General features: G+C 32.4%; 1 protein-coding gene across 5 annotated transcripts in view; it reads left to right on the top strand.

Moving 5' to 3' along the window:
* Window positions 1-3,066: 3,066 nt before the first annotated feature.
* LOC148629254 (polypyrimidine tract-binding protein 1-like) overlaps window positions 3,067-20,174 on the top strand; it is a 66,621-nt gene continuing 49,513 nt past the window's right edge. For 4 of the 5 annotated variants that reach the window (XM_088546971.1, XM_088546951.1, XM_088546941.1 and 1 more), the window contains exons 1-2: window positions 3,072-3,145; window positions 11,555-11,579. In XM_088546971.1, coding sequence (XP_088403097.1) covers window positions 3,138-3,145; window positions 11,555-11,579 — 33 coding nt within the window. In that variant the 5' untranslated portion in view covers window positions 3,072-3,137. Of the gene's footprint in view, window positions 3,146-11,554; window positions 11,580-20,174 lie in introns of all 5 variants that reach the window. The other variant, XM_088546968.1, reaches the window with a different exon arrangement.

The following is a 20,174-nucleotide window of genomic DNA, read 5'->3' as shown; positions in this document are numbered from 1 at the left end:
GCGTTTTCAATCTTAAAGAGTAAATAAATCTATGGAAGGTTGTAATTGTCATGAGTAGATTCCTCCACTTCCTGGAGAACTGCAGGTCCGGAACTATTTAGCTATCGGCTCTGCATAAAATCCCCAACTACAGTACCACTACAATATACTAGTCTGAAAATAACTCTCTTTTGTCTCAATAAACGTTTATGAGTACAATATATATGTATTGAAATATTCAATTTAATGAGAGATAAATTTTGCTTTCAATTTTCGAAGAAAATATGTTTCAAGATGGGTATTTTAGGAATACCATCCCGGGAAAGGGAGGTAACTCAATTTAAAAACTATTATTTTTGGTTTCAGTGACTTTATTTTGACTTTTTCCGTTTACCGTATTTTCAAGTGATGTAAACTTTCATATTGTACTTTAACACATATGGGTATAAATACATACTGACTTGCATGATGCTTTGTTGAAAATATTTTAACATTTGATAATAATAATGATAACAAAAAAATGACAATTAACTAGAAATATATGATAGATAAAAATAGAAAATAATAATAAAGATTTGACACAGTGAAAAATCCATCATATCATATGATAGCAAAAACAATACAATACTAAAGCTTTATTTAACGCCGATATTTTAAAACAATGCAACATAATCTCCTGGGAGCTTTTGAAATCGACATACATGCACTAAAATAAATAACATTTATATCACAAGTACAATACATGGCAAACATCTAGTCCTTTTCATGCAAACATACATAAATCATCAGTAAACATATAAGGCAAATAGTAGCAAATCTAAATTAGGATTAGAACGAAAAAGCAGCACTACAAATGATCAACAATGTAAAAGCATAAAGCAGAGCTGTTATAAATAGCAAGCAGAACAATCACATGACCTGCCGTTCCATGAGTTTAGGAGATTATTAAATTGAGTAAAAGATGATTCTCTACGAAAGTGGTCTGGTAGGTCATCCAGGTTTTTGTCAGCAAAATATTTAAAGGAGTTTAACCCATACCTTGATGTTCTGACACTGGGTAGTTTTGCTGTGTTCTGATATTTGAGATTATATTTATTTTCCTTTATGTCAATTAGGTCATGTAGATATACTGGGCTTTGTCCATTTATTATCTTTAAAGTTTCAACTGCAATATTTCTGATTATTCGTATTTTCAGTGATGGCATTTTTGATTTTAACAATAGCTCATATGTGCTAGTATAGTCGTTATAGATGAATTTAAGGGTCCTTTCTTGAATTTTTTTCCATTTTATTAGTATTAGTCTTACTACAGAAGTGCCAAGTGACAGGACATTAAATAAAATTGGATAAAATAAAAGAGTGTTAAATTGTTAACTTTCCCAGTTTATTTAAGTGTTTCCCTATCGTTTTTAAAACATTTAACTGTTTTGGGGCCTTTTTGCAAATGTTGGCTAAATGAGTATCAAATTTCAACTGGTAATCTATTGTTATCCCCAAAAGTTTTACTTCATCCTCACATTTTATAGTTTTATCACCAAGATCGAAAGAAATGTTTTTTCATAAGTTTTTCGGCTAATGGCAAGTGCCTGAAATTTATCAGGGTTTCCTTTCATCTGATTCACTGCAAACCAATATATCAATTTTAGGCTATCTGACTCCAATTTTGTTATGAATGCATCGAAATTGTATCCAGCATAAGAAAGAGTATTGTCATCAGTGTAGTTATAGAGAGAAAAATCCTGAATGAAATAAAATATATCATTTAGAAAAATATTGAATAATACCGGCTACAATTGACGCTTGTGGCATCCCTTTATAAATTTTCTCCCACCTACTAAATGAGGATCCTAGTTTGACACACTGCTTTCAGTTTGACAGGTGATCTCGGAGAAGATGAAGAGCCTCATCAGAAAACCATATGATTTTCTTTTATCTAGCGGAAGATTATGTGGAAGGCAATCAAATGCTTTGCTTAAAAAATCCATCAAAATTGCAGCTATAAATTTATTATCACCCAATGCTTTTTTCTCCAGCCTTCTACTATTTTCAATATTGCAGTTTGACAATCATAGCCAGCCATAAAAGCTGAAAGATATGGATGGAAAATATGGTTAAAAAATCAGTCAATTGTACAGCTTTGGCCTTTTTTTTTTAAATTGGAAATATAGGGGGAAATACTTACAGGTCTATAATTAAACTAATCTAGGGCATTATTTTTCTTTTCTTGTGGCTACTTGTACTTGGTGATTAATGATTTGATCATTTTTCTTCCAGTATTATATCTTTGTTACTGGTGTTGCCTTTATTACTCAAAAAAGGTTTGATTGTTGACAAGAAGTTACTAGACCAAGGGCCACCGATACACCATTCGAAAAATATTGTTTTATGGATGCTTTCTTAATTTTGTTAACTAAGTTCCTCTGTTGTCTATAATTTTCGCAGTTTTTACTAGATCTAAGTTTTCAGTACCTATTATGCATCATCTTTTTTCTTGTATACTGCTTTTCTCAGCTTACTATTCATAAAATTTTAATAACTGAACCAAAACTAAAATTTTGATTTTGTTTATCATCGGAAATTACACGCTGTAATCAAGGATTTATACATATTTAACTCCTTGCTTTTATTTAGTTAGTTTCTAGATCCAGTTACCTCCCTTTCCCGAGACGGGATACCTAAACACGTTTTCTTCGACAATTGAAAGCAAAATTTTTATCTCAATATTTTGAATATTTCAATACATTTATATTGTACTCATAGACATTTCTTTCTTTAAAAAATCTAAGAAATTCGACACCATTTTAAAGAAGTTATCGACAATAATAATTTTCAGCTCGGGGCAGTTGAGCTATTTTTGTCTTGATACGGCCTGCGGCCACGTCCCAAAAATAAATGTTATTTTTGCACACCGTAGACTGTTACCTTTTTTGTTTACAACGGGATTCAGTAGTAAATGTTTTCGAATAAGTTTGTCATATTCTTGAATAAACGCGAATTTTGGAGTATCAATTTTTTTGCATATTCAAAGTAGTTATACTTACAATTTATAGCAAAATTGTAAAATTCCTAAACTTTCCGAAACAACGGCCTGTAAAGAAAATTTTACCGCCATTTTGAACTGAATGAAATAAAGAAAGCGTGAAACACTAAAATTTATCATGGATGGGTAGGTTTTGATGTCTTTGATCAATTTAAATAAGATGATGTAACAAAAATATGATATTTTTGGTCTCGAATGTTTAAATTGTCTATCGAAAAAGAATTGTCACTCTCCAAATAATACATTTGCAAAACGTAAACAAATTATTTCGCATCGCATAGATAAACCTTCCTTGTTTAGTTTTAGCATGTTTTAAAGTAAGACATGCTAGTATTTTATCTCATGGGTGTTGTGACATTTATGCTCATTTGCTCATTATTTTTTACTGATTATTTTATCTTCAGCAGAACTTTCACTTTCTACTGCACATGATTTTTATAAATAGAACACCATTGTTTCAATAAGAAAGAGAAAGTAGATTGATGCAATAGTTTTGAAAATGTACTCTTAATAAAACACATTACATTATTTTTCATTAAGTTAAATATGAGGAAGGCTTGGCCTTAAATGTGTGGAAAGTGTAAAGTATTAGGTTACCTTTTCTATATATAAAAAAAAAGACTGAATGCCATTTATAATTTTGCCAAGTTTGTTTTGGGTTTTTCATCAGTAATAGGTGTGAAACAGCAAAGGACATTCCAAATATTTGTAAAATTATCGGAAGAACAGTTTTGGGTTTGGCATAGATTGCAGGATTTTATCAAGATCCTTCCAATTGAACACTACGCTCCATTTTCCATTAACACAAATGGCACTCATTCGAGAAAATAAAAATTGTTCAAATGTTTCATATCAATAAAAAATTCAGTTACAAGCAAGTATTTTAATCAGCTTTTTGTAACAATTGCGTAAGTCGGGATATGGAATGAATATTGATGCTTTACTTACTTTGTTATGAAACATGTGCTAAGTTGTTGTGCGGTTGCTTTGGTAAATTTATCTCAGAATTTAATTTGGTAGAAAACACAAACCATTTAATTTGATATTCTGGTTTCATAATTATACTGTTGTAAGTTCTCCATTTCACAAAACATTTCTTTATGTTGAGACAAGTTCGTACCTTCTGCTACAGTATGTGTCAATAAAGTTTCAATCTTGATTTTTCTGTAATAAATTTTGAACATAATATTGATGTACTTTTGATCAACTTATATCAAGAGGCTGGATATTTGATCCAGAAATCATTCTGGATGAAGTGGAACCTTAAGCAAAAACAGAACAGAACATTAATTCCTAAAAGAATTGTCTCTGCCTGAAATTTTTTTTAATACGGTGCTACAAAATTAGACTAAAATCAATAGGTCGTACACAGTGCTATGCTTTGCAAGAAGCTTTGCTTTGCTCAATCGCGAATAATTTTGCTGAAAAAATTTGGCATGGTATATAGATAAAGAAATTCAATTTCATGTACCATATTTTGGTGTGTATAATAGGCATTTATGTATTGTGGGCAGTGCAACTTTGAAGGTCTGAATGTGTGAAAAAAAGTTTTTTTAGACTTAGATTGCAGGAAAATTTTGTAAGAAAAAAAGATCAATATTTTGCACTTGAACGGTCTATTTATTTTCTGTGATGCAGTATTTCCTACGAAAATGTGAAGGAAAGAATCTTATATGTAGACTAAAACATTATGTAAAGATCAGTAGCAACATGATAAAATTGACACAGGATGTATGAAATGACTTATAAAACAAAATTGAAAGTTGGGAAAATTGGACATTTCCGGTTTTGGTTGTAGCTCAATTTCACAATTTTTCTTTGCAAACATACTTTTAAGACAGAAAATTGTAAGAAACTATCAAAATAATCATTTTCAGGTGCAAAAACCATGTGATAAGGAGGGTTTTACAAAAAAATCCACTTTATTACTTTTTGGTTTTTAGTTGTTTCATAATAATCTCTAACCATGTTTTATAAGAAGGAAATATGACCAAAAATTCAATACTTAAAGATGTATTTGATGATTAGATAAAGTTTCTTTCAGTAACTTTTCACTTTCGGTTTGTTTGTTTACATCACACAATGCTTTTTTTAGTACCAAAATCTTTTATTTCCAGGCCAATTCTTGCATATTAATGCATAATACGCACCCCAATGTTTTAGAAATAATTTCTATGTAAAAAAGTGTGCATAATACACATGGTGACACCAAAATATTGTATGTATTATACAGTCAATCATTCAGTCAGCAGGCTGATTTTATTTTATTTTTTTTTCAAAATAGTTACTTACACATGTATGTAGCTTAAAAAAAGTAAAATGTATCTTAAAGAAAATAAACATGTAAATTAAGGACTGAAGTCTTTAAAGTCCCTTCTTGTAAAATATTCTATACTCCTGATGTTGGCTTGCTTTCAACATCCAGGTGAATTCAATGCTCTATTAAACTTGACTCTTAATCAATCAGTGATTTTCACATTTTCACCATAAACCCTGGCGTAGATATATGTATGGACTTGGTTCAGAATAAAAAAAAATCACAAATTTTAGTGAGCTGAAACTTGGAAGATTTTAGGTTGATTGATAATATACATTCACATCTTTTGACATATCGTTTATTTGTACATTATTAGCAAAATAAGTGTATTCCTTTTTCGAAAATATGTCGGTTTTAAAATCATTAGATATTAGAGCCTGTGTTGTAATGTTTTATACACTACACTGAGCGACTTTTGTTTCTCCTAACACTCAAGCTGGAGTTCTAAATCTGTGTTAGTCGGTGAAACACTGTGTCAGTTGGACTTTTTCACGGTGAAATGTGAATGTTACACCCACTTATCTGGGACATTGTATATTCCTGTTGTTAATTGTGTACGAAGAATCACTGACCTGGGTGTGAAATTCACCCAGCACACAAAGTTAATCTCATTGATCTCTACAGACAATATGAACGTCAGTACCTGAGCTTCCAGGTCACTGACTCCCAAAATTCATAGGGGACCCCTAAAAATAACAACAGAGGAGTGGCAGGACTTGTGAAAATTCTTAATCCTATCGCCGAAATCTATATAGTAACATGAGTCAACAGTTAAATTGTCCAGCCTTAATCCAAGCCGTCGGCACAATAAAACAGGGGTTGAAACGATTAGCACATGGTATTAAAGGTTGAGAAATATAAAAAAAGACATTTATTGTTGATACATACTTCATAACTGTCCAGTATTGACTTATAATTAATTGCAGTCCATTAGATGACCAGACACACAATGGAGACATTGTAAACAATGTGTTCATTTAAATTTCTAGAAATAGACAGCTATATATGTGCAAGGTTCGTCAAAGGATTATTTTTATACGGGAGTAAACATCGGTCAGCATCAATGAAAGTTGGAATTTGTTTAACAAAACCAGTCATTAAAATAAAGATATATGTAGGTTGCATTTTCAGTGTTTTTCCAACCCTTATTTTAGGTCTGAATTTTGACCCCATTCCTGATGAGAAAAAGGCTCTAAAAACCCAATTGTCAATAGACGTCTGGTCACGTCGAGATCGCGAACATGTTGTTTTTTTTTTTTTTCTGGCGTATCATACTTTGTTTACTTACATTTGGATCGTCTTTTGGGGTGTTTTGTTAGTTTTCCTTATACTATCAATGCCATTACAATTGCATTGCAATCTATTCGATTCTATGTCATCATTGGGCTTGAAGGGAACTAAAAAAAGTAAATCAGACAAGCCGAAAAATGACCCATACAATACGTCGAATATTTCTGACTGGGCAAGTCCAATTGCTGGTGTGGTGATGTCTCATAATTTCAAGTTTTATTAAAAAAACTGAGCTCAGCTGATATTGCTAAATGTTGGAAATTAGATTCATTTGGCTTAAAAAAATCAACATGAAAGAAAACTTTAAATTTTAATGTGCTATTAAATGATTCAAATGACAAATGTTTTATCAATGTTTGAAACTAATGAAAAAGGAAAACAATATGAATTATTAAGATGAATTTTTGATGAGAGATGTAAATGTACAAACTTTTCTTCAGTTTCTGTTGTATCCAAATTGTCTTCCAAAGGAGATCTGAGGGAACTGTAGTGTTTCTCATATATATTTCATTTACCAAATTAGCGATTTTACAAGTATTTTTTCCCAATTGCATGGGCCCTGGGCCCCTTCCCAAAAACAGTAGGAAAATCACTGATTTGAAATGTATTTTAAATAAGAAATTGTCAAAGTTAACATGAAGCAATTTTAGTGGTCAAAAACGACCTGCTGAGGTCGCCATCTCAACCTCCTTTGGACAACGTATTAAAATATCAAAGTATTGCATTATTACTTGATAAAAATACGAAGTAATATTTCTACATATCTTCCACTCATTGGATGTGGCTGTAAATAAAAAATAATACATCAACAAATGATGAACATGTACAAATCAAAAAAAAATATGACTAAATTTTTATCTTAACTGGAGTGTTCCAAATTACCTGAGAAACAGAAACAGATTATACATTGTGTCTTACAATGAATTCCCTGTTGTGCCTCATTGAATTTTACGACTATTACCATAAACAAACCGTCCATTTTTGGTTAGGTGGAATTTGGGTGGTAAATGCTCAATAGGGTCAGTGTAACTCAGGTTAGACTTGAGTTAAACAAATGTCGCTGAGTAAAATGTATGTACCAACTTTACTTTTGAACTTTGTTGTGTAACACAACTGTTCACCAATTGGTTAAGATCAGCAAACTTCAAGCTAAGTTGCGATATGCTCTATTTCAATACACATTCTTTCAAAACCGTGAACATTATTTTGTCGGCAGTACTGTTTGTAAAATCAAATCATTTACAAGTAATGCAAGCTTTGAAATGTAATAATAGGCCAAAAGTTTTGAAATGGCATTATACATGTCTCGACCAACAAACTGACAAGGTGTAGGGTTATAGAACACATTAATGGAAACTGCTCTTATGTTGCTACAAGATTGAAGTCATCACTACAGAAGTTTTATGGTCGTCATCATGAACACGTGGATCGTTATGGTGTATCCATCAGCACCATGAAAACTGATTTATTCAATGGGTCATAGTTTTCCTTTCCTTCTTTGTCTACCCCGGACTTGACTTTTTATGAGCAACTCGGCGGGTGTTTCTAGATAAGCAGAGGACGCTTACCCTACCGGTGCACCTGGTCCATGCTCCTAGTTTTTAGTGGAGTCCGAGTTGCTCATTTACTTTTGTTACTTTGTATGTATGATTATAGTTACTTTATGTTCTTTGTTGTGTATTTCTGTTTTCCATGTCTGGTCTTTGTCCCTGGAATACGTTCTTTTGATTACCGCTATAACTTTGGTTCCCTTGATTACTCTTAGAATGCATTGCTATTTTTCACAAAACCAGCCACCCGTATAAACCGGCCATTTTTTCTTGTCCCAGTGGTGGCTGGTTTGGAGAAGTTTCTCTTTACTTGAAATCAAATTACGATTACATGTAGCAACTTGAAGATTTGTAGAGGTGTTTTATCATAAATGGTAAATTCAATGTTAAATGTACCTTTAAAAAATGTAAAAAAAAATTTTGGTAGCTTTTAATATGGGAATCTTTGTGTGCTGTTAAATATGAAGATTTCCACTGAAATAAATCAATTTTAACTTCCATTTTTTGTTGTTGTTACTTTAATTTGCAAACAAATATCCCTGTATGAGTAACAAAATAAACCTGAATTAAACTACATCTCAAATTCATGTAATAATACAATTCAGTTTTATATCAAAATGCCAAAACTAATGAAAGACAAAAAGAGTTCTACATGTATGTTCAAGGGTTTCATTAATTTTTTGAGGTGCAGACCTGTACCTTTCCTTTATTAGAAGTTACTTTTCATTATTTTTTTTTTTATAAAACTATACGAAATTTTAAAATTCTGGTGTTACCTTTCAGTAGCTTAGAAGGGTAAAAAAACCTGTTATTGCCTCTTAATGAAAGGCCTGTATGTTTAATTAAAACACTGGTAAATTCACTAATTCATCTACAAATTCCCTAAGAACTTAAAATTTTTGAAATTTTAATTATGCATACTTAAAAATTTCAAACCCTAAATTATAATAGAATTATTTTTGTTTTATTATGTACTAATTCTAAAATACTGAGGTGAGCCACCTGTGTGTGATAATTAACTGTACAGGTAAAACCACCAGTAGTTACATGTACCTGTTCAGTAAATTAGTCATTTCCTGTTGTATATTAGATACAGGTGATCCTGAGAGATGGGGGTCTTGTTAATTAAGGGCCAATAAATACCTGGCATTGCTGTGAACTGTACTGTATATGAATGGTTTTCAAGAGGTACATTTTGGTCTCGTACAATTCTAGAATTGATGGATCTATGGCACCAATCTGCAGCATAAGTCTGTGTAGTAATATATAAGGCCACAGTTTCTTAATTTGTTGATTTACGGATCTGTGACCGGATTTTTTCAGTGAGGAAAAAAATAAAAATTAGAATTTCAGTTTTCCAGTTATTATTTTTACTGCCATCGACTACAAAAAAAAATGGAAAGTGCAAAATTGTTATATCTTCTTTTTGAAATAAAGCTACAATGCCTGCTTCTAATTTTGTCCATTCAACAACTTAACAAAGCAGTCAGTGAGAAGATTGAACGAATCCATTCAATAAAATCATGTTTAAGGGTTTTGGTAGTTTGGGAAACTATTTCACAATGGCTAGAGATGATAAAATGAAAATACCTTTAATTGAAAAGAATGTTAACAATTCCTGTAAATGATCCATACCCCAACCTGTTACTTCCAACCGCCATATTGCATACCGCTTGTTCTGATGTTCTTTTAAATCGGCAGAATGATAGTAAAATATTTACCATTTAAAACATTTTATACAGTTTCTTTACCATAACGCAAGGGAAGTGACTAAACTGAAGAAAAACAAATGACCTACCTAATTAGAAAATCAAGCAATCCAGAAAATCCTTTGTAAAAGCAGTTTAAATGAACTTCACATTTTGTTTTTAGCTTTGAATATGTAATTGGAGTTGACAAAATTATAGATTTTAAAATTTGCGAAACAGACATTGACATTAACATATTTTTAATGTATGATGTTAAGGGGTGTTTTACTAAATAATCTGTTGGCTGGTTAACTTTCCTTGGAACTTGCCAATCAAATGACAGTCGCCAAATTGACGAGTGTAAGCAAATGAGAACTCGCCAAAATACACATCTACTCGTTTTTGGCGAGCTGGGGAGCGGTGGTTTCCCACACTGAATTAACCAACCTGCCAACAATTGCCCTTGCCTAAGTTTATTGTATTCCGTAAATTAGTGACCTAATTCAAAATGGCTGGTCGCTTTGATAACTGTCTTCACTACAAATGTTTTCTAGCAATCTAGGTATTTAACAAAAGTTTACAATTTTTATAGCTTGATATCCGGTAGGTTAAACATCTTTGTATAAATTTAAGACTAAATATTTTAAAACACATGTTTAGCAAATTCACATTTGCAGTGGCTTTCATCATTGTCAGATGCTAGAGGTTAGGATGGCACCAAGTCAGAAAATAGCTTGCCAGACAACCATTAGCACTGCTGGAGTAATGTGAAGTTGGATACTGTTTAACTATTGATTTTTATTTTAAAATTATATAATTTTTTAGATTGACTGTGTAAAGTTACTATTTACACTAATGTAAAAAACCTTCAGTACTAACAGCACTTTGATTTTTTATTATAAATAAGAAGATGTGGAAAATTCATTCTTGATTATAGTTTAAAGTGTGTACCTTATTGTACATGTACATGTATTTGAAGAAAGTATACTTTTTCCTATATCTTAAAAAGTTGAAATGGTGTTTTACTTGATTTTGTAACTTAATAAATGTTTACACAAAATAAATATTATATTTTTTCTTATCAACATGTAACATTCTGAAGACTATGTTTTCACAATGAATAAAACAGCACCAGGTTAGGGATGTTGATGGGTTAGTACTCCAAAGAGGGGTGGGATGAGTAACCTTGGTTTTCAAGGATTGTTCCCAACCTGTTAAATACATTTCAATTATAAATAATAATAATATAAACTGTACATTAAGTTCACTTTATGATGTTAAGAATTATTGAAACATATCTTGATACATGTATGTTGACAGAAGAAGTAATTTAGTGACACATTTTGCAGTGAATGTGATTAAAATTTTGAGAATGGGCCATTTTTAATGACCTGCAGAATTTCATTGGCTCATTTTCATCAGGAATGTGACAAAAAGCACATGGCCTCCTCTAATCCCAATCACTGCATGCTTTCGAAATGGTGACTTTAATGCATTAAGTGGAGACAATGCCTCTACTCATTTCCTCAGTAGGTAGAAATAAAAAATAAAAAGTGTATGTGTATTTAGACAAAATTATAAATCAGATTAACTATGAAGTCTTTTTAGGCTTTATTTTTTTTTATTATGAATAAATACATCAGGAAGACACATTTATTTATATAGTACATTGTGTATCTTTATTTTTCAGTGATTGCCTGATGCCAGGGATGAAGGTATGTTTCAAATGTTTTATATCTGAACATATTGTATTATTTTTAACCAGGAACCAGACAGGGGTATGTGCTAAAAATCATTTGGGAAAGTAGTTTTTAGCTCACCTGGCCATTGGCCATATGAGCTTTTGAGCTCTTCCCATCACCTGGCGTCTGTCATCATTGACAATTTTTCAAAACTCTTCTCCTTTAAAATTGTAAGACCAATCAACTAACCTTGGTATGAATGAACCTTGGGGTATTCTGCATAGAACTTTTTGGGGGATATTTGGTCTTTTGGAAAACATGGCCACCATTACTTAAAATAGAACATAGGGGTCAGACAAAAGTTTTTCGCATATATCTAAAAAAACATTAAGTTTAGCAGAATTTTATTAATTGCTGAAATGATCCTTATGATAAGGCCTACAAAAGTGTGCGGAGATCAAAGTTTTCGGACAACTACTTGTTAGAGTTAATGTCCTTGAAAGGCAAAAAATGTTGTTTTCAGCAGTTTTCAGCCAATATCTTGAAAATTAGAATAGATAAAGAGAAACTTTCAATTGATGAAGTAAGCCTTATGATACATGTAAGTCCTACCAAAGCCTTCTTTGAGTCCAAATTGTTGGACAACTCCTTGTTAGAGTTATTGCTCTTGAAATGTAAAATGTGAAGCAGGTGAGCGATTCAGACTCCTTGGAGCCTCTTCTTAATTTTCAGTAGGGAAATAAAAACCTTTCTATATTAGTGTATTCCTCTAATATGTAAAATGGTTTGCACACAGTGCACATCAATAGTCTGACTTACAATGACAAGTATTTTATGCTCCGCCGCAGTGAGACATGGTAATGTTCCCTGTCTCTCTGTCTATCCTTTATCTTGTGAACACAAGTCCTCTAAAACCACAGGATAAATTATGTTTAAGTGGCATACAAATGTTAGATACAGTATGTTGTTGATCATATCACACCACCAGTTTGTTTGGACAAAGTTTATGGGAGTTACTATTTTTTCACATTGGCACAATAGGAAAATTTTGTGAATGCAATTGTGAAACCACTGGATGGATTTTTTTTCAAATTTTATACAATTGTTAGATACCGTATGAAGTTGATCACACTGCCATTTTGTTTCAACAAATTTTGCAGGTGTTAAGGGCACAATTATTTTCAAATGTAATCATTTATTAATTTATTAATTTTGAAATTTTTTATTCAACCACAAAATTTTTGTGGTTTTAAAATGTTATAGCGCAGTGGGAGTGGACACTTTGTTTCTGTGTGAACTTAAGTTGTGGTTGTCTAATTGTTATAAAATTTTGATATGGTTTTACTAACCACGAAAGGAAGGTTCATAATTAATTGTGGCTCCTACCATTCTGATAAAAGTTTCTACTTTTGTAGCACAATGAGATCTATCAATGTTCTTATTTTCACGAAATCTGTTTAGAACCAAATTTGGTATGAATGTTCTTTGGGTTATCCTGCATACAGTTGATTTGGGGATTTTTGATTCATCAAAAACATGGCCACCCTTACTAAAAATAGAACATAGGGGTCAGACAGTAGTTTTTCACTGAATTCTGATATGAGTAAAAGTGTTCAGCATGATGAGATCTATCTCTGGTTAAATTTTGGTTTTAATCCGTTGAGCCATGTTGGAGTAATTGCCCTTTTTCAATGATTTTTGCTATTTTTAATGTTATTTCTTTCCAAAATCTTCTCCTCTGACACTGCTTGACCAATTGAAACCAAAACTTGTTCCATGGGGTATCCTGCATAGATCTGATGTGGGGATTTTCAATTCGTCGAAAAAAACATGGCCGCCATTCCCAAAAATAGAACATACGGGTCAGACTGTAGTTTTTCACATATATCTCCAAAACCGTTAGGTTTATCCAAATTCTTTCAATAGCTGAAGTGATCCATATTATTAGGACTACAAAAGTCTTCAGATTCCTTGTAAGAGTTTTTGTCCTTGAAAGGGGAAAAATTACTTTTTTAAATAGTTTTCAGTCAATATCTTGAAAACTATGATAGATTAAAAGAAACTTTCAATTGCTGAAAAGATCTTGTGATAGTCCTACGAAAGACTTCTCGAGTCAAAATTGTTGGACAACTTCTTGTTTAATTTATTGCCTTTGCAAGGCAAAATTCAAGGTGAACGATTCAGGCTCCTGGGAGCCTCCTGTATATTCTTAATCTGAGGGAACTTATAAATAAAAAAAAAAATAATTTCAATACTCCCAATTAACTCAGGACGTCATTTCTATCTCATAAACAGCTTTTTTTTCATTATTCTTCTATAGTTGAGGAAAAAATAGCAAAATGAGCATTTTGACTCCTATCAGTTATTTCTATGATTTGGCGTCTGTCGTCATCGTTCAAAACTCTTCTCCTCTGACACTACTTGACCAATTCAAACCAAACTGGGTATGAATGTTCTTTGGGGTATCCTGCATATAAAACTGATGTGGGGATTTTTGATGCGTTGAAAAACATTGCGGCCATTGTTAAAAATAGAACATAGGGTCAGACCTGTGTGGGAAACCATTTTTTTCCCCAACTTGCCAATCTGGTTAGTGGAATATTGATCTTGCTAGCCAAATAGAAATTCAGCTAGCCAATTTTTTAAATTTTTTTTTCTGTACTATCATCTGTTTTCTCTTGGATTTGACTATCTACTGTCTTTCTTTCTCTTTTTATAACTATCTTTTCATTTGTTTTTAAATTTATCAAAAACTTTTCCATTTTAGAATATTCCCTCCCATTGAGGTTTTTCATGTATTTTACAGTAACAAAATGAGTATTCCATTTTTGAACTCATATTTCAAAAAATAAAATTATATTTCAACAGATTCATCATCAAGAAAACGTGTATCATTTGCTTCTTGTTCATTTTTATTTTGACAATAAACAACTAATTTGCAATGTAACATACAGCCCTCAAAGTATCTTTTGAAACTAGATGGTCTTTTGGCCACCAACCTTGAAATTTTAGTGGCCAACACAAACTTTAGGTCGCCAGCCAAAAAAAGTAGGTCACCAGAAAAAATGTTATCACAAGTTCAAGTAATACCATGTATTTTCATTTTGTCTGGGTCATTCACCTTTTTAATTTTCAGTGTGTTCTTGGTTTTAGTTTTTCATGTTGTCTGGTGTCCTTGTTTGTTAAAAAACTTGTCAAAAGTGTTTGTTTTACTTTCTCCGCCATTACGGGGAATTAGAAACAATCGATGACATGCTTGAAATCGTTTTCAAAATCTCATTACTTTCAAACGTACTGGTGACAATTGAGTAACATATGAAAAATACCGGCTCGGGCATGATTTTTTTCCGGATTTTTTGGTCGCCTGTCAATATTATTTCAAGTCGCCAATTGGCGACTTTATTATTGTTTTCAGTCGCAAAAACATTATTTAAGTCGCCATTGCGACCATTTCACTAGACTAAATTGAGGGCTGACATATCTTAAATTATCAAGATAATTTTGTTTGAATACTAATACAAGATCGAGACTGCCGCATAGGTTTTGGCACATCCCGTTTACCAGAAATTAAAATGGCAATTAAAAACAATGCTTTACAAGTCAATAAAATTGTGCATATCATGCCAAAAGTTACTTGACATATTCAAGCTAAACTTAAAACGTAGGGAACATATTTTTAATGTATGATGTTAAGGGATGTTTTACTAAGTAACCTGTTGGCTGGTTAACTTTCCCTGGAACTTGCCAATCAAATGATGGTCGCCAAATTGATGAGTGTAAGGAAATGAGAACTTGCCAAAATACACATCTACTTGTATTTGGTGAACTGGTGAGCAGTGGTTTCCCACACTGTCAGACAGTAGTTTTTCGCATATATCTCCAAAATCGTTAGGTTTAGCCAAATTCTGACATGGGATTACAGTGTTCAGCATGATGAGATCTATCTGTGGTCAAATTTTCATTTTAATTTGTTCAGCCATATTGGAGTTATTCCCCTTTTTCTACGTTTTTAGCTCACCAGGCCAAAGGCCATGTGAGCTATTGCCATCACTTGTCGTCGTCGTCGTAGTCAACAATTTTTCAAAACTCTTCTCCTCTGAAACTACTTGACCAATTGTAACCAAACTTGGTATGAATGTTTCTTGGGATATCCTGCATAGAACTGACGTGGGGATTTTTTATCTGTGGAAAAACATGGCCACCATTACTAAAAATAGAACACAGAGGTCAGACAGTAGGTTTTCGCATATATCTCCAAAACAGTTAGGTTTAGCCAAATTCTGACATCGGGTATAAGTGTTCAGCATGATGAGATCTGTCTGCGGTCAAATTTTCATTTTAATCTATTAAGCCATGTTGGAGTATTGTTGAAAGAAACTTTCAGTTTCATGATCCTTATGATAGTCCTACCAGTCTTCTTGAGTGAAAATTGTTGGACAACCCCTTGTTAAATTTATTACCCTTGAAGTACAAACTTTAACCAGGTGAGCAATTCAGGCTCCTGAGAGCCTCTTGTTTTCTGTTATGACACAACATTACAGAAAACCAGGAATGTCACATCATAACAGAAAACCGGGCACTGCGAGATCGTCATTTAATTACATGTAGATTGAAACTTTACCTGTTTAATGCTTGAGAAGGATTGCATCCTTTTTTGGGCTTCAAACCAACCAGAAATCATTTTTTTCGCCTCATAACTTTAGGATATCATAGGTGGTGAAAATCTAACATTTAATTCGTAATTGGCTTTTTAGCCATTCCTCTACATTATGTATTTTTTTCAGTCTGATGTGTTCAAAATGATCATCTTTGGTGAATTCAGTGATTTGCATTTTCATCTTTTTAATAATTTAAGCACCATCTTTATATTTCACTCTAGCAGGGAGATACAAATAAAATCTACAACCACTGATGAGAGCCCAAAGGCCTTAAATGAAAAGACAGTTCAAGCAAAAAAAAAATGACTACACTTATTGATCAGTAGTCTGTATAAAGTTCAAGTTCTGTTAGAATTGCTGTATATAGCAGGTTTCAACCTGGGTAGCTGATAAAAATCAAAAACTGAAGTCTTCAAAGTTTCTAATTGTCAAATATTCTGTGCCACTGATTTTAGCTTCCTTTCAACATCCAAAATGGCATGAATGTGATATAGGCTATGATATGCTCTAAAATTGGGTGAATCTCACTAGAATATTGGTTCCCTTGATATGATCATTCTTGTAACCGTGATGACCTGAATTTTTTTCAATTAAGAATGTTTTCGTTTCACAAGTTTCTCTCAAATTTTTGATGATCTTTTGGTCACTCATGATATTGACCATGGAACCAGATTAGAAACCAAATTAAACAGCTGGCAATGCTATAAATATATCGGGGCCCTGATAATGTATTTGACCAATAAGTCAATTTTAACAAGCCCCTGTGTCTGAATCGGAAACAGGGTAATGTTCAATGCTAACCGATCATTTCATCTTTTAATGTAAAATTACTGTTCTCATGCAAGCAAAAAACACATGTAGAACACGTGTATGATATTTAAGAGGTGCATTTATATCTCATGTGAAGCTAGAACTATGAAGTTAGACGGTCATCATTGGTCTGCAGCTTAATCTGGAGTTGTAATATATAATTGTGCAAATCATAAGTGCATGTAAAGTACTGAAATAATGAATGCAAGAAGTCACTTACAATATTAGTGACTTAAGGATTATAAGAGATGGTCTTTGTGATTTAAAACTGATAAGTAGAAATCCTGATTAATCTGCTCATTTCAGAACATCCTACCTATTAAAACATATTCCCTCATCTAACAACCACTCTGACTTAGTTTCCTTGTTGTTATTGATTATATTTGTCTCATTGTGTTGTTTTTACATTGACTTCTATTACAGGTGTGTTACATCAACAAGTTCATCAGGCCAACATGAACTTTGTTGACTGAACACAGCTTTAGATAGAGGATTATTTCCTTATTATTAAACTGCAATAGTATTAAGTTGCATAGAAAAGAATAGCAGGTTTGATTTCAAAGTAATGAGTTATTGCTGTAGATATTTTTTTGACTCAGTCAGTATAGTTTCGCTTTTTACCCTTTGACCTTATGGACGCTCTTCTATAGAAACACAAGTCTCCTGATCGCAATTCTGTTTCCCGATTGGCCAAATACTGATAACTTAGCAGCGTTTGAAAAAACTATATAAAATTTTGAAATGAGGTGCTGTGTTATTTTCTTGAAAGGAATGTAGAAACTTTAATGTAAAAAGAACAAAATTTAATTGTGTCAGCTATCTTTTTTTAAAGATAATACTTGTTTGATAGTATTGTTACTTTTGTAATATACATGTACAGTGTTCAGTTGGAGGTGCACTTCAATTCATGTCTGAGTTATCCCCCTTTGAACCTTTAAATCCTGTAGATCAAAATTACCACACAGTGTGTTGCATATTGTTTCTGACTTGTCTGTTTGTGCTTCCACCATTGTGTAATAGCAACTTCAGTTCTCTTCTCGATAAAGCCTCCACTTTTTGACAAATGTATTACAAATTTTGTGAATGGTTAGCAATAAAAGGTTGGGTGGGATGGTATTTTCAAAAATAAGTTAAGGGCGTCACTTTTCTGGAGGCTGCATAGTAAAAAATGTTTGATTATGCTTGTCACCTGGATAATCCTCTTAATTTTTGACAGATTTCCTTAAAACTTATGTAAATGTTTAGATGCGTAAATGCTTGAATACTTATGGTTTCAAGTAAAAGGGGGGTTCTTTTATTGGAGGGAGACTTAGTCAGAATTAATTCATTTATGCATGTTGCCAAGATTGCGCCTCTATTTTTGACAGATTTCCTTCAAACCTTTGTAAACGATTAGTAGCAAAAATGAGTGGATGGAGTTGATTTTCACAGTGGGAAAATTTTGAATTTATATTATACATTGGATAAATTCTATCTAAATATTTCACAGTATTTCTTGCATACTATTTTTATTTTTTTTTGCAATGAATAATCATGTTCTGTAGGAGGCAACTACAAAATAGCTATTGCAGCCTTTAGAAACATATTTGTGGCCTTTTATACAAATATGTAGGTTGTTAGTTGAATCTATTCATCGCCCAAATTTTTCGTCACATTTCTTTTTTTTTTTTTTTGGGAATTTTTTTTTGGAATTCCCTAATTTTTTGTCAGTATAAATTTCAGCAGGGTGTACAGAAGGTAAGTTTATTTTTGGAAAAAAAAGCAAAGGATGAGAGTAAGAAAGAAGATGATCAATGTTATGGTTTGTATGTGACTTTTACTTCTAATAATTATATATACAATAATTAAGTAGAAACGTAAATTTTTTTAATAAAATTTGCATTGAAGGTTTTTAATATTCATTATCCTGTACCGTATGTTGTATGGTTTGAAACAAGGATTTCTCCTTTGGTGGCTTTGGAAAATCAAAGTATGGTTACAAAAAACTGTCACTGAAATGTCTATCACAGACATGACAAGTGTTGAATAAACACTGTCTTGATATGCCATGTGTATGATTGTTGGTACAACTGTCACATTTTCCCAATTTCAAGCAGTGATTGGTCAATATATGTACTGAGGGATGGAAATGGGTGAAATGTATAAAAACTGTGGTGAATAACAATTCTTTCCGAATATTGATGAAACATGCCCTTCTAAGTCCCACTTATTATTTTCCAAAAGATTCTTGACTTCATGGTTCAAAAAAGATAAAAAAAAAATAAGCTTAATCCTTTTTCAACATAATGTACCAGTAGCTCCACTAACTCCTTTGCACAAAGCCCAATAATATCTAAAACTATTTTTAGCACCAATCATACAACACAATACACAAATGTCTGTGATGTGTGAAGCTATGCACAGCCCTGGAAATGCTCTACCAATCAGCCCTGCTTTCATTATCAAATAAAAAGATTAAAAATGATTGTGGACAGGAAATTACTCTTAAAAATTTTTTAGGTTAAATTCTTGAAATATTCTTCTGGAGTGGGTGCAATGTAGATATCTTTTGTGGTGAAATTAGTGAGAAATTAAAGTTTCAATCTAAAACCACCTAAATCTACCCCTGACAACCCATGCTTTGCAAATTTTAGGGGGGCACACGCCTGCCATGCCCCACCTGAATCTGCCCCTGAGTAGGTCATAGACATGTCAGTGTGGTACAGATGGTTGGTTAGGGCTAAGGCACACATACAAATATGATATAACAAGACAATGTTTTAAAACTATTAAGTATAATAAGTCAACAATTTACGATACAAACAAATAAGATTCACACATTTTATACATAAAATTGACGAGTGCAACAGCTTCTGAACATAGCGATCCATTATGTGAAAAGATCAACCCGAAAGAGAAGTTAGTCAATATTTTCTAATTTTTTGTCACTTTTCCAAAATTTGTGAAAAACAGGTGTTTTTGAGTGACGAATAAGTAGAGAAATTATGGTAGTCTTTCTTTGGACAGGTGGCATTTCCCATTTCCATTTAGTTGTCAGAGAAATGAGAGGGATTCGTCTTTTTTAAAAGAAGAGTGAATATGTGGGGTACAGTAAAGGTTCTTAATTTTTTTCTGAAGAGCAAGATACATGTATATCTTCAAATAGAAATGAAAAAAAATA

Source organism: Perna viridis, chromosome 1, assembly GCF_037379345.1.
Source record: "Perna viridis isolate PV_CMFRI_1.1 ecotype Kerala chromosome 1, ASM3737934v1, whole genome shotgun sequence".
Taxonomy (NCBI): Eukaryota; Metazoa; Mollusca; class Bivalvia; order Mytilida; family Mytilidae; genus Perna; species Perna viridis.
This window is presented reverse-complemented; position numbering and strand designations above follow the sequence as displayed.